General features: G+C 51.5%; 1 protein-coding gene across 2 annotated transcripts in view; it reads right to left on the bottom strand.

The window, feature by feature from the left end:
• Nucleotides 1-3,661: 3,661 nt before the first annotated feature.
• Nucleotides 3,662-14,721, bottom strand: part of DSP (desmoplakin) — a 45,755-nt gene continuing 34,695 nt past the window's right edge. The window contains exons 18-24 of one of the 2 annotated variants that reach the window (XM_058668513.1): nt 14,442-14,635; nt 13,381-13,543; nt 12,848-12,931; nt 12,336-12,443; nt 11,377-11,475; nt 8,388-10,682; nt 3,662-7,528 (exon numbers count right to left, since the gene is read on the bottom strand). In XM_058668513.1, the coding sequence (XP_058524496.1) occupies nt 4,280-7,528; nt 8,388-10,682; nt 11,377-11,475; nt 12,336-12,443; nt 12,848-12,931; nt 13,381-13,543; nt 14,442-14,635 (6,192 nt within the window). In that variant the 3' untranslated portion in view covers nt 3,662-4,279. The remainder of the gene's footprint in view (nt 7,529-8,387; nt 10,683-11,376; nt 11,476-12,335; nt 12,444-12,847; nt 12,932-13,380; nt 13,544-14,441; nt 14,636-14,721) is intronic. The other variant, XM_058668518.1, reaches the window with a different exon arrangement.

Raw genomic sequence — 14,721 nt, 5'->3', positions numbered from 1 at the left:
CGGGCCGCTGGGAACTGGGGGCGCGGCCACCTCCGCCACGTGACTGCGCCCGGGCAGGGCGGGAGCCGTGGTTTTGAGAGATGGCTTCCGGTACGTTCCAGCGACTTCCTGTGCGGTGTTCCTTATCTCCTGCCCTTTGGTGGTCTACGTTCTATCCTCTCCCGCAACTTTATTGTTTTTTAAAAGAAAAAAATGTGTATCCTTCCGCTCATTAACCATTCCCATTTTGCCGTGCTTGGTTTCTCTTGGAGTGTTATCATACATTGTCACGCATTCCTAAAAATATTCCATTTCTCACTTGTCCCTCAAATTCTTTCTGCCAATTTTACCTTTCCAATGCACCCCTTTTACCCTAGAACACTCTTCTCCAACGTCCTTATTTAAGATTTATTTTTATTGGAAAGTCAGATATGCAGAGGAGAGCCAGAGAGTAAGATCTCCCTTGTGCTGGTTCACTCCCCAAGTGGCTGCCATGGCCAGAGCCGAGCCGATCTGAAGCCAGGAGCCAGGAGCCTGTTCCGGGTCTCTCACGTGGGTGCAGGGGCCCAAGGCTTTGGGCCATCTTCTGCTGCTTTCCCAGGCCACAAGCAGGGAGCTGGACAAGAAGGAGAGCAGCCAGGACTTGAACCATATGGGATCCTGGCACACGCAAAGCGAGGATTCAGCTGCTGAGCTGTCGGGCTGGGCCTCCCACTTCCTTTTCAAATTAAGACTGTGGGACTTGGCCACCCACATGGCACACCTCGGTGCCTGGTCTGCGTCCACCCCAGGAGGCAGAGGCAACGGCTCAGGTGGTAGGTCCCTCCCTGCCACTGGGATGAGACATCCCAGATGGAGTTCCTGGCTCCCTGGCCCCTGCCTGGCCCAGGCCGTTTGTGCCAGCATTTGGAGCCCGAACCAGTAGATGAGGGACCCAACTCCCCGCCCCTCAAGTTAAATCTAAAAAAACAAAGGGGTCTGTACGGTGGCATTTTCATTATTCACTAAATATATTCACATAGAGTTTGCTTTGTGGTAGGCATCTTTATCTGGAAAAGATTTAAAGTATATGGGAGGGGGCCCGGCGGCATGGCCTAGCGGCTAAAGTCCTCTCCTTGAAAGCCCCGGGATCCCATATGGGCGCCGGTTCTAATCCCGGCAGTTCCACTTCCCATCCAGCTCCCTGCTTGTGGCCTGGGAAAGCAGTTGAGGACAGCCCAATGCATTGGGACCATGCACCCGCGTGGGAGACCTGGAAGAGGTTCCAGGTTCCCGGCTCCGGATTGGTGTGCACCGGCCCGTTGCGGCTCACTTGGGGAGTGAATCATCGAATGGAAGATCTTCCTCTCTGTCTCTCCTCCTCTGTGTATATCTGGCTGTAATAAAATGAATAAATCTTTTAAAAAAAATAAAGTATATGGGAGGATGGACGTGGGCTTTTTGCAAACACTACAGCATTTAAATAAGGGACGGGAAGAGCCGCAGATTATCCCCCAGGTGCTGAGACAACTGTAGCCTTATTCTCAAAAGAGAAAAATGCTGACGATAGTCTGATCAGCACCCCAAAATACGAAAGTGGATCAATAGCTGCAGGGAGGTGTGGATTAAGGTGTGAGTTTAGAAGTCATGTATTAACATCCTTCTCATCTCTTTGGTTAGATTGTGTGGGAAACGGGGATCTAGCCATGGCTGTAGCATGCTGACTCCCGTAGCAGTTACATAAGTTTCCATCTGCTGTGACGTACCATGTATGGGAACCTTACCCCAAACATGACCTGCGCTGGGCCAAGCGTGTACCCTGTGCAGGACACAGACCTCTCAGTGCAGTGACAAATTAGCCAGAAGTTTGCAACTGGTCAGCACTTGTCCACTGACTGCACCCTCTTGCTGTCACTGTAACGTGAGCAGCCCTTCACCATTGCCACCACCATCTGTGTAGTCATCACACTGCAGGTAGATCGCCAGACCCATGCTGGGAAGGAGCTTTGTCAGGACTCAGTCGGGTCCCCTTACACCCATACGTTACGGCCCTACCCTACCAAGTGCCGTGGGGCTATAGATAGGGTTGGAAGGAGGTAATCTGGGTTATGTGGGTGGGCCCCTCACTTTGTGAGACACGCCTATGAGCTACAAGGTGGTGTCCCCAGAAACCAGTCACGATTGTCCCCTGATCTTCAGAGCTGCATGAGGGCAGCCTGCAGTGACAGCCAGCCTCCCAGCCCTAGCCCAAGCAAGGGCATTTCCACAGCAGAACTGGCTGTTTCTTATTTCTGTACCATGTATTTCCAGGGGGGAATTCACAGCTTCTAGAACAGTGCATGGCGCACAGACAACAGTACTCTGAAAGAAATGATCTTCTAGGCTTCGAACTTAGGAGTGTACCAGGAGTGAGAAAAGGAGATGAGCTGAGGAAAGGACTGCAGGAAAACGGCTGTTTAATGAGGAAGGGGGTGGTTTTCAGTCTCAGTGCCAAAAGCCTTCAGTTAGGCAAGTATGACCCCAAGTCGTGATCTCTTTGATTCTATACAAGTAGTGTTTGATCTGCTCTCCTCTTTTCTCCCCGGATCCTGTCTTGGAAAGCGACCCCACTGATGGCTTTACGTGTGCCTTCTACCCTACTCCAACTGCAAACCAGTGACACTCAGGAAGCTTATCTATTCTTCTGAATCTTCGTGGTACCCAGCTCCATACTAGACATGGTAGAGATTCAATACACTCATGTTAGACTTAATGACAAATGTCCGGCTTTCATAGCTTCTCTTTGATCAAAGCGAATCGGCTTATATATTGCACTGGCATTCAGCACAGAACCACGAAGGTTTCTGGAATAATTTTCAAAGATTGAAAGACTGAAGAATAGCGTTGTTCCCCTCTTAGGGATAAACTGAAATACCCTCTATTTTTGAGGATACCTAAAAAAATGAATGTAACCAACTTTTATGCTGTTCCCCCCTCCCAGTTCTGAGATGCTGACTTTTTGCTACTGCTACTTGGCACTCACTGCCCAGAATAAACTAGGTGAGCTCCAAGCTGGCCTCTTTCTACCAGTTTATTTCTGAGCAAACTATATCACAGGCACTCAACAAATACTAGAAGAACCAACTTCCGAGGAAACCCTTCAACAAGAATTCCAAGACTGCTTGAGGTCTTGCTTCCCAGGGATCTAGCTAACAAGTAGTTTTAGGCCTACTTTACAATAAATTAAAACCTGCTCTTAGGGCCCGGCAGTGTGGCCTAGCGGCTAAAGTCCTCGCCTTGAAAGCCCCGGGATCCCATATGGGCGCCGGTTCTAATCCCGGCAGCTCCACTTCCCATCCAGCTCCCTGCTTGTGGCCTGGGAAAGCAGTCGAGGACAGCCCAATGCATTGGGACCCTGCATCCGCGTGGGAGACCTGGAAGAGGTTCCAGGTTCCCGGCTTCGGATCGGCGTGCACCGGCCCGTTGCGGCTCACTTGGGGAGTGAATCATCGGACGGAAGATCTTCCTCTCTGTCTCTCCTCCTCTGTGTATATCTGGCTGTAATAAAATGAATAAATCTTTTTAAAAAAATAAAATAAATAAAACCTGCTCTTAAAGGCCCTTGTGGATACAAACAACATTCAACGAAAACACCGAAACTTCAAAAGTCTAAAAGTTTATTGCTAGAACTGCAAACTTCATAGAGATGCCTTTTTAAAGTACATAGAAAATGACAAGCAAAATAAACAGAAAACTTTGACCCAAGAAAACCAAAGATTACTGCTATCACGCCCATACAGTCAAATTAATAGCAAACCAAACAAGTACATTAAAGGGCATATGGGTTATACAATCCACACCCTAAAAGATCCTAACAAGGGTTCATTCCCAAACACTTGGGATCGGGACGGTTGTGCGGGGGTGTGATTTTCTCCTAATACAGAAAATGAAAATAAATGGATGAGAGGCCGAATGGCTAACGTTACTAGTGACCAATTTATTTCCAAGTACAGAAATCTGGATTATAGTCCAAAGAAGTTGAAGCAGAATTGATCAGAAATCTAAACAGAGAGGAAACAAACTCTAACTTCGATTTGTGCTATCCTTACAGCTGATTATCATTCGGCACGCCAGTGTACTGCATTACACAAACTAAAAAGAAAACGCCACCACAGCCTTTCGCTGGTTGATGTCAAGCATGGCTGTTTTCTTGAAGCACAGTAAAGTTCTATTACTATATTGCCAAGCACCATTTTTTAAAAATTGTTATTATTATCATTACCTAAGTGGAAATTCACACCAACGAGGGCACAGAACGCAGCCACCACGCCCAAGAAGCCCACTAGTGCCCGATAGAGCTACTGCTGAAGGAGTAGGAATAGGAATAGGAGGAGTTGCCCGTGGCGTCGAAGCTTCCTCTCCGGGAGCCGGAGCGCGAGCCGGAGCGCGACCCTGACCGCGAGCCGGAGCGCGAGCCGGAGCGCGAGCCGGGCGCCGAGGACATGTTGTAGGGGCTGGGTAAGCCCTTGGAGGACACGGACGCGGCCTCCAGAAGGCGTAGCCCCGTGATATCCTCCACCATGGAGCGATTCATGGCATCCTTGTAGGAGATTTTCAACTTGGTTTTGGGACAGGTGAGGATCTTGGCGTAGCTGCTGGTGTCTTGCAGCCTCTGGGCGGCTCGGCCGTCAATGAAGCCCTTCCTGATGGCCTCTTCGGTGCTTATCCGGCCGTGCACCTCGGGGTCGACGAGGCCCCCCGTGAGGAACTGGAACTCCAGGAAGCGCTGCCCGGCCTCGTAGGGGAGCCACTTCTCCTTCACGGCCTCGGCGGCCGACATCTTCTTCTTGCCCTTGACGCCCTCGAAGCCGATGAAAGCCTTCTGGGCAGGCTTGAGCCTCGTGGCCATATCCTGGTCAATGAGCCCCTGGGAGACGGCGTCCTGCAGCGACAGCTTCTGCCCTGTGGTGGGGTGGATGATGCCGCCCGTGCACGCCTGGGCCTCCAGCAGCCGCTGCCCGGTGATGCTGTCCACAATGCCCCGCTCGATGCCCTCCGTGATGGAGATCTTCTCCAGGTTTTCCGTGTCGAAGATGGCTGCAATGGGGCTGGACTCTTCCAGCGGGTCGGACAGCGAGCTGCTGCGGATGGTGAGATTCCGCACGCTGGAGACGGTGGAGATCTTGCTGACAGACTCGTGTCTGGAGCTACTGAAGACATCATCACTGATGCTTCCAGCTAGGCCGGCCCCTCCGCTGCCACCGCCGCTGGCGCCGTTTTTCAAGGAGATCATGTCTGCAAACTGAGTGAGACTGAGGCTGCCGGACCGGTACTGATCAAAGAACTTCCTCTCCACCAGGCCCTTGTCGATGGCGTCCTGAATGTCGTACTGGCTGCCCGTCTTCCTGTCGACCAGCACCACGCGCGTGGAGCCGTCGGAGCCCGTGATGGTGATCTCTTCCCACTCGCACTCCTGCTCACACAGCTCCTTGAAGGTGTCGTAATCGATCAGGCCCTTCTTGTAGGCCTCCTGCACAGACATCTCCTTGCTGGTCTCTGGGTCCACTATGACCACTCTCCGCTTGCGCAGGGTGTTCTTTTGGGACGTTTGCACCTGCTTCTTCTTTTCCTTCAAGGGCAGAAGACAGAGCCCCGTCTCCTCGTCCTTAATGCATCTTTCTTTGAGCTGCAGGTACGTGAGATTTTCTTCCGTGTTGGGATCAAAGAATCCTTTTGTGTCATCGCTCGGATCGGAGAGGATCTCGCTGAGCTCCTCGTTGAAGTAGCCCCTCTTGTAGGCCATGTCCACGGGTAAGCGATGGCTCTCCTTGGGGTCGATGATGCCCCCGGTGGCGATCTGGGCTTCCAGTAGGCGGATGCCGTGGCCCTTCTCGATGAGCTCCTTGTTCATGGCTTGGAACAGAGAGATGATATTTCCGGTCTCCGGGTCGTTATATCCGGTGACGGCTCGCTCCGCAGAGAGCAGCTTCTCCTTGAACTCGATCCCCACCAGGCCTCTTTTGTAGGCCTCCTCCACCGGCAACCTCAAGTTGCTAACAGGATCCACGATGAAGCCAGTAGCAGCTTGGGCTTCCAGCAGTTCCAGAGCGGTGCCCGGTCGGACCAAGCCGATTTTCATGGCCTCATAGATGCCGAGCTTCTGTTTGGTGGCCTCATTGTAGATGCCTGCTATGCAGCTCGAACCCTGGAGGAAGTCCTTAATTCTTTCGCCGACCTCATCGTAAGAAATCTGGCCCGACTCCAGTTCGTTTACGGTGGACGGCCTCAGGATTCCGGAATCCACCAGCTCGGTGACGGTCACGGGCTGGCGGATGCCCTGGAAGGACATGCTCCGCTTCTGCACCGACAGCAGGAGCAGGCCGGTGTGCGGCTCCACGCGGCACCGTTCCCGCAGCTGCATGTAACTGACCTTCTTCTTCGTGACTGGATCCACAAAGTTTTTCTGACTATCTCGGGGATCATTCAGGGACCGATACAAATCTCTGTCAATGAGCCCGCGGGCCAAAGCGACATCTTTTGGCAAAAAGACACTGTTCACGGGGTCCACCACACCCCCCGAAGCAAGCTGGGCTTCCAGCAGGCGCATGCCAGTTTCCCGATCAATCAAATTTTTCTTGATGGCTTCTGACACAGGCACCGTCTTGCCTGAAAATGGGTCATCGAAACCCGTGATGGCTTTTTCTGCCATGTAGATCTGCTGGCGGTCGTCAAAGTCGATGAGGTCCCGCGCGATGGCGTTGTCCACGGTCAGCTTCTCATTCCGGTGGGGGTCGATGACGCCGCCCGTGGCCGCCTGGGCCTCCAGGAGCATGACCGTGGCCTCGGGGCTGATGAGCTTCTTCCTCTTGGCCTCCACCAACGAGTATTTCTCCTTGGGCGAAGCAGACGCTCCAGCGATGGCGCCCGCGCCCCGGAGGAAAGGCTGGATTTCCGAAGCGACCTCTTCCACTGACTTCTTGCCCTTGAGCAGTTTGTCCAGCGTCGTCTTGTCGATCAGCTGGCACTCGTAGAGCTGCATGGCCGTCACCTTCTTCCTCAGGCCATCGAACACCAGCTTGGAGGAGTCCACCGTCCACTCGCACTCGGTCTGGGTCTCGCGGTGGGACCCGTACGGGCGCTGCTGGAGCTTCTCAATCTCCCGCTGCAGCCGGGAGCGCTCGGTCTCGAGCTGCGACTGCGTCTCCCGGCTCGAATCCTCCAGCTTGCGCCGGCACCTCTCCTCGATCCTCCTGATCTCGGCCTGCAGCCGCTCGATCTCGCTCCGCAGGCTGTTCTTCTCCCGCTCGCTCTTCTCCCGCTCCGACTCGATCTTCCGGATGGCCTCCTCCTTGCGGGAATACTGCGTTTTCCACTGGTTCAGGTCGTTCTGGATCTGCTGCTTCTCAGTCTCCAGGCGCTGCTTCAGCCTGGCCTCCGCCTCCAGGGTGGCCTTGGCGCGGCTCAGCTCCTCCTCCAGCCTCTGCAGCCTTGCCTTGTCCTGCTCCAGGACTTTGATCTTCACCAGCAGGCTCTCTCTTTCCTGTACCACGTGGGTGCACTGGTTCTTTGACTCCTGAATCCTATTAGATGCCTAGAATTTAGAAACAAAGAAAAGAGAGAGGAAAAAAAATCATGACTACCAGAATTTAACTTCCTTCTCCATCTTAAAAAAAAAGGTTCAATTATTTTCCTCTCTGTATTCTCTGGATATACTTTTAGTTATCACAAATCCATGGTGCATTCTGGAGACCTGAGTTTGCCATTTTCATATATGGCAGATACTGTCATGATACTGATTTCCACACAGGAACTCTACAGCTATCTTGTTACGCGTTGACAAACATGCACGGGTTTATCCCAGGCCATCCTACCTGCTCTGTATCTACAGCTCACCAACCCTGGCTACACTGCCACACTTACTAAAGCCACACGATACATGAACACATGGCCACCCCACCCAGCCCCACACAAATACTGTCTATGAAAGGCAAACGTATTAGAAATTAAATTATTTTTGTATTAGGAGTTAAACAGACAAGACCAAATAAAAAGAAGTGTATTAGGATCAGGAGCAAAAGAGAACAGCCATGCATGCAGGAAAATCTTTAAGCAGAAAAGGGATTTTGAAATTGCACCAAATTGCAGCTCACTCAGCAAGCACTCTCCCCTGGACAGTGGCACACTCAGAGGCCACGCCGGCACGTGCCAGGCATTCCTTGCAGGGCCACACGTGCCCACGGCTGGCCTTTGACGCACTGACAGAATGGGCCAAGCAAGCAAGGACGTTACTCTAAAGCAGTTATCTGGGTTATGGCAAGCAGTGGCAGAACAAAAGAAAAATCAGACTTCTAAAGGCATTCATGCAGATAGCGGGAGCACAGTTCAGCCTGCAGGAGAGTGAGTTAATGAGGTGACACAAAGTGAAGCTGGGATCAAATATTTGTGAATACCTCTAAAGCCTGCTTTTGGAATTTTTCAATTTCCTGTCTCAAATTTTCCCTCTCTCTCTGCAAATCATTAATGAGGCCCTGCAGTTCCAGGGTCCGAGTGTTGCTGATCTGCAGCTGGCTCCTGAGCTCGGAGATGGTGGCGTTTTTGTCGCTGTCGGCCTCACTGCGGCCCCGTCGCAGGTCGTCGTACTCCAGCCGCAGGTTGCGCAGTTCTTCCTCCAGCATCAGGTGCTCCTTGGTCAGGTTCTCCGTGAGGGACTGCAGCCTCTCGATCTCGATTTTGCTTTCGTTGAGGCTCCTGCTTTTCTCTTCTACTGCCTTCTGGAAGTGCTCATTCCTCAAGTGGGCCTGCTTGACGCTCTCCTGTTCCTGCAGCAGCTGCCGCCGCAGGCTCTCCACCTCGGCCGAGAGCCTGCGCAGGTCCTCCTGCGTCCTCTGCTTCTCCCGCAGGTGGCCCTCCAGCACGTCCCTCTGCTGCCGGAGGTCGTCCTCGCTCCTCTTCTTGACCACGGATGCCTGCTCCAGCTGCTGGGTCAGGCTGCTGATTCTGGTGGCCTGCTCCTTCAGAGACCTCCTCATGCCTTCCAGCTCCTCTTCCAGCTTCTTCCTCTTGGAAGAGTCTTCAGAGGCAGTCCTCTTGAGCCAGCTCAGCTCCTCTTCCACCTTCTGCTTCTGCACCTGCAGTTCTTTGAGAGAACCCTGGAACCGCGCGAGATCCTGGTCCTTCGTGGCCCTCTCCTGGGCCACCCGCTCGTAGTCAAGCCTCAGGCGTGTCAGCTCCTGCTCCTGCACCTTGAGCTTGCCGATCGTCTCGGTGGCGCTGCTGTTTGCCTTCTGCAGGTCGTACTGGACCCTTTGCAGCTTCGCATTCTCGTCTTCCAGGCATTTCCGCTCTTTGGTCTCTTTGTCTATCAGCTGCTTCAGTCTTTCGATCTCCTTGTTCTTGTCCTGGATCGTCTTGGCAGCATCGTCAAGAGACTGCTTGTACCGCAGGCCCTCTTCCGTGCGCATCTGGGTCACCTGCCTGAGCTCGGCCTCCAGCTGCTGCTTGCGCTGGGCCATCTCCGAGCCGCTGGCCTTCTGCTGCTGCATGCTGTCCTCCACCCTGCGGAGGCTGTCGCTGGTCTGCGTGAGGGTGCTCTTGAGCCGCTTGACCTCCTCCGACAAGCTCCGGTTCTCCCTGGTGAGCTGGTCAATCTGTGCGCGGTACCCGCTCGTGTCCTCCTCCTTCTGCATGGTCAGCTGGTGGATGGTGGTCTTGGTGATGTTGATCTCCGTCTCAAACTGGTTCTTCAGGCTGATGATCTGCTCATCGTAACTGTTCCTTACCTTACCCAGTTCATTCTCATACTCCCAGCGGCGCTTGGCCTCCTCCTGGAACTCGGCCTTGAGCCGCTCGATCTCCTTGTTCTTGTCCTGGATGGTCTTGGCGGCCTCCTCCAGGGACTGCTTGTGCCTGGCGTTGTCCTCCGAGCGCTGCTGGATCACCTGCTTCAGCTCCAGCTCCAGGTGCTGCTTCTTCTGCAGCATCTCCGAGCCGCTGGCCTTGTGCTGCAGGGCGTTCTCCTCGGCGCGCCGGCGCTGCTCGCTGGCCTGCACGATGCCGTCGTTGAGCCGCACGATCTCGTCCTTCAGGTCCCGGTTCTCCCGGGACAGCCGGTCCAGCTGATTCCGCAGGTTTTTGGAATCATCCTCTTTCTGCATGGATATCTCCTTGATGGTGGTCTTCGTTATGTTAATCTCTGTTTCGTACTTGTTCCTTAAATTACTCATCTCCTCATTATAGTGGTTCCTTACCTTTGCCAGCTCACTCTCATACTCTCTCTTCCGGGCGCCCTCCTCCTGCAGCAGGACCCTCAGCCTCTCTATCTCGTACTCCTTCTCCTTGATGGCTTTCTCAGACTCTAACTTCTGCCAGCCAAGAGTCTCCTTCTCGCTTTGCCTGGCTTTCTGCAGCTGGTCGTAGTCGCTCTTCTGCTGGTCGAATCTGTCTTCCATGGTCTTCCTCCTCCTCTTCTCGTCCTCGACCTCGTAGGTGAGCCGCGTGATCTTCTCGTTGAGCTCTTTGATTTGGGCGTAGCACTTGTCCAGGTTCTGCTTGGCTGACTTCCCGTCCAGCTCCGCCTGTCTCTTGAGCTCCTCCAGGCTCACGAGCTTCGCCTTGAACTGGGAACACTCCGCCTGGTACTTCTGCAGGTTCTGATCCAGGAACTTGTTCTTGTTGCAATTTTCGGAGTTGGCGTCTCGGGCCAGTCTGAGCTCCTCTTCCAAAACCTCAATCTTGGTATTTTTCAGCTACGGAAGAGAAAGCAGAAATTACACTGTATTTACATCACAAGAAAGCAGCCGTTCTTTCCCTCCCGGACACTCTGCAGTCTCACTGTTTACCGCCCCACCAACACACACACAAACACACACGCGCGCACACATGAAAAATCATCCAAGGGAAAACTACGAGATAAACATTCGAGAAGTTTGGATTCTTAATTTTTCCATCAGCTACTGGTTGGCATGATTTTAATCAAAGACGCTTGTTTCCTTAACAATTAAAATGACGTAATTTTATGCAAGATCCAAAGAGGATGGTCTCCTGTCTGATGTTCCATATAAACTCCAGGCCAGTATTAGAAATGAAAAGTGAACTGAACATGCAGGATTCCAACCCAGTCAGCCCAGGAGGCACCTGGATCTAGAACTCCGACACCAAGGGTGAAGCAGTGTCCCACCCGAGCATGAACTGGAGTGACAGTTTCTTGACAAAGGCAGGCAAGTGCAATTTTGCAACTATCCCCAAAGTCCCTGTGGGCAGCACTGTGCAGCGTAACTGATCCCTGGCTTAGGAACACACTGTCTACTAAATTCAAACTTCACAGGAAACACGGTTGAACCTGTATGTCCATGTTTTGGTTATAAGTGGCAGTAGTAATAATAGTCTCTCCTTGTGTGTGTGTTTCTTTGATGCGCCAAGGAAATAAAGTCAGGAGGTTACCTTCAGATCTTCTAAACTCTTCAGCATCTCGCTTAAGAATCTGTAATAGTCTCCAGATCTTGTTAGTAATTCTATGTACCGAGCGTGGATATCTGCAGCCTGGAAAAAAATTAATAAAACAAATAAATAAACTCAAGAAAAGTTATATTCAAGTTGACCAACTTTATTTTCTAAAATAATGAAATAGTGACATAATGCCCTTTTTTTTCTGGTGAGGAATGTAATGCCCTTCTCTCTAACAGGCTGGCTCTAAAACCTGGAATCACAGCAGAACAAATGCAAAAGTGACAGCAGCCAGTTCTCCTAAGCCCTGCCGGCAAGTGACAGGCTCTGCTGTCTTTGGGAAGTTGTCATTTTATTAATTTTTCTTAAATATTTTATTATTTCTATTGGAAAGGCGGATATACACAGAGGAGGAGAGACAGAGAGGAAGATCTTCCATCTGATGATTCACTCCCCAAGTGAGCCCAACGGCCGGTGCTGCGCCGATCCGAAGCCAGGAACCTGGAACCTCCTCCAGGTCTCCCACAAGGGTGCAGGTCCCAAGGCTTTGGGTCGTCCTCGACTGCTTTCCCAGGCCACAAGCAGGGAGCTGGATGGGAAGTGGAGCCGCCGCCGGGATTAGAACCGGCGCCCATATGGGATCCCGGCGCGTTCAGGGCGAGGACTTTAGCCGCTAGGCCACGCCACCGGGCCCAAGGGAAGTTGTCATTTTAGAACACTGGTATGCATTTGCCACTTTTTAGAGCTGTCCCCCACCCCACGCAAGAAATCAAAGCTCCATTTGGCAAAGACTCTAATCTCAAAATGGTATACTTAAGCCTTGCACTGGTCATTTCCTGAGGAGTGTCACATGCCACTGCTGTGAGAGAGGGGGCATAAACCCAGCCTAGCTGGGGGCGAGTGCAGACACTGCGGGGCCAGGGAAGCGAGGAAGACAGGCCGAATGGCACACGCACCTCCTGCATGATCACCCCGGAAGGGGACTGCACCATCGATCTCTTGATGGGTATGTTCAGCAGAGTCTCCAGCCCCGAAGTATACGACGCCAGCTGTAGTTCGTAATCCTACAGGAGAACCGAGTTAAGACAAACAGTCTAAGTGTGCTTGAAGGCCAACTGACATCTGCAATCCACCATTTTAAGTCATCATGCCGTGGTTTGAATAACCAACCTCAGAAGCCGTATGGCCCTACTGTCCATCTGACTAAAATTATGCTATGATACCAGCTCTATGTCTCTGCACTCTAAAAATTTTGCACATGCCACTAGTCTAAAGAATAAAGACTAACCCATTCCCACAAATACTATCAATGCACCATGAAGTCAAGTTAGTGAATTGCCAACTTCTCTGGTTGGTTTTGGACAGAATATATAAAAAGCCACGGTGACTGTTCATCCTCCCTGAAGGCAAGCTATAAAGCAGGCTGTTGATGACACGCCTGAGGGAGCCTCGGGTGAAACCAGCTTACCTTAATAGAATTTGCACAAAGTTCAGCAACTTTTTGTACTTCCTCTGATTTGTCTCGTTTGCCAGATATTTCATTGTGCAAATTCTAAACAAAAAAGAATATATTTACAAACATTACAGTATACAAATGCTTTTAAAAATGTATGATTTTGCTTTTACTGTAAGAGTTTTCGGTTTGTTACTACCTACTCCAATAGTTTCAGTCACAGCTTAGGAAAAAGAAGGAAAGTCTTCCATTCTATGTTATCTAGAAGGGCTTGTTGTCTAGTTGGCACTGCTCTTTGGTCCTCGATTTGCAAGGACCCTTTACAATAATACAAAAACAACATCAGATTTATACATGATTTATATGTTCATAAGTGCATCTCTTTGCAAATATCTCAATGGCTTTTCCTCTGGGCATTCTTTAAACACTTACGACATGGAGGGACAATATAAATTCATCGCTTCAGACTCAGACGCTGCTGGAAAACAGGGCCACGCACAGTTTCTACCGCACTAACTCCCACACAGCTGCGGGACAGCAGGTGTTACCTTCTGCTCATTCAAGAAGCGCATGACGGTGTTGGAATCCCCAAACTTCATGGATTCCAAGGAATCCTGGCGGCGCTTGGCGTCATAGAGCCACTTGCAGAAACCTTGGTAGTTATCGCGGTAATTCCTCAGTTGCTTGATTTGTTTCTCCAGGTCCCATAATCTGGGGGAAGCACATACAACAAAATCACTGTTAGTAATTCCTAACACGCAACGCAGAGCTGCCCCGCACCGCTACCTGGGGCACTCCCAGCAGAGATGAAACAACTGCCCTCTGCTGCTGAATTGGAATATAATAAAATCCACTGAATTTTACTTTAAATCAGTAATTGTAAGACAGATGAGTTACAGCCCAATAGAAACGCTTTTCAGAAACACCTACTAAAGGTGGCAGCTTGATGGCACAGCAGGTTCAGCCACTGTCTGTGACACTGGAATCCTCTCTGAGCACTGGCATGAGTCCCGGCTGCTTCCCTGCTAATGGCCTGGCCAAGCAGCAGAAGGTGGCCCAAGTCCAGGGCTCCTGCACCCATGTGGGAGACCCGAGGAAGCTCCTGGCTGCTGGCTTCAGCCTTCCTGGCCCAGCCCTCCAGCAACAGTGGCTACTGAGGGGATGAAGCCGCTGACGGAAGGTCTCACTCTCTCTCCTCTTCTCTCCTCTCGTCTCTTCCTTCCTCTCTCTTTCACATAAGTTAAAACCAAAACCAAATATTGCTTTAACAAAAACACTGCCAGTAAAACAGACTACAAGAAAGGCCATTCGGGAAGTACTTGAGACTTTTATCTGCAGTCATAAAAGTTTTGGGAAAAGTTCACTTTCAGTAGCTGTACCTGCCGACGTCATAACAACAGCTCTCAGGGAACCAGATGAGCCTGTTAAACGCTCCCCATACTTCTACAAGAACCTGGTAGACTATCACAATATGTCCTCTTTCCTTTGGAAAAGGCAAGTCCACGAGCAGAGGCAGCCCTGAGGGCAGCCAATGCTGGGGGCCGCCAACGCTGGGGGCCATGAGACACCCTACCCACTTGGCCCCGCGGCCGAGGATGGGCCTGCCCACCTGTAGTCGATCTGCTTGTCGATTCTCTGCCAGCGGTCGGTCAGCTGCGTGACTTTCTCACTGAACTTGCCCAGGTCCAGGTCATACAGCGGGTACTGCTGTGAGGTCTGAGAGTGAATCTGCTGAGCTTTCTGCAGTTCTGTCTTCATGGTGGCCAACAGGGACTTCTTCAAGTTCAAGTCGTTCTTTATTTTCTGCGGGAATGGGAAGAGAAAAAGGGCTCTTAACCCTATTCATATTTTTCAGTGACAACAATCAATCCAGGAAAATAAATCTGCTG

This window comes from Ochotona princeps, chromosome 1 (assembly GCF_030435755.1).
Source record: "Ochotona princeps isolate mOchPri1 chromosome 1, mOchPri1.hap1, whole genome shotgun sequence".
NCBI classification, from domain to species: Eukaryota; Metazoa; Chordata; class Mammalia; order Lagomorpha; family Ochotonidae; genus Ochotona; species Ochotona princeps.
Note: the sequence above shows the minus strand (reverse complement) of the source record. Positions and strands in the feature narration are given on the sequence as shown.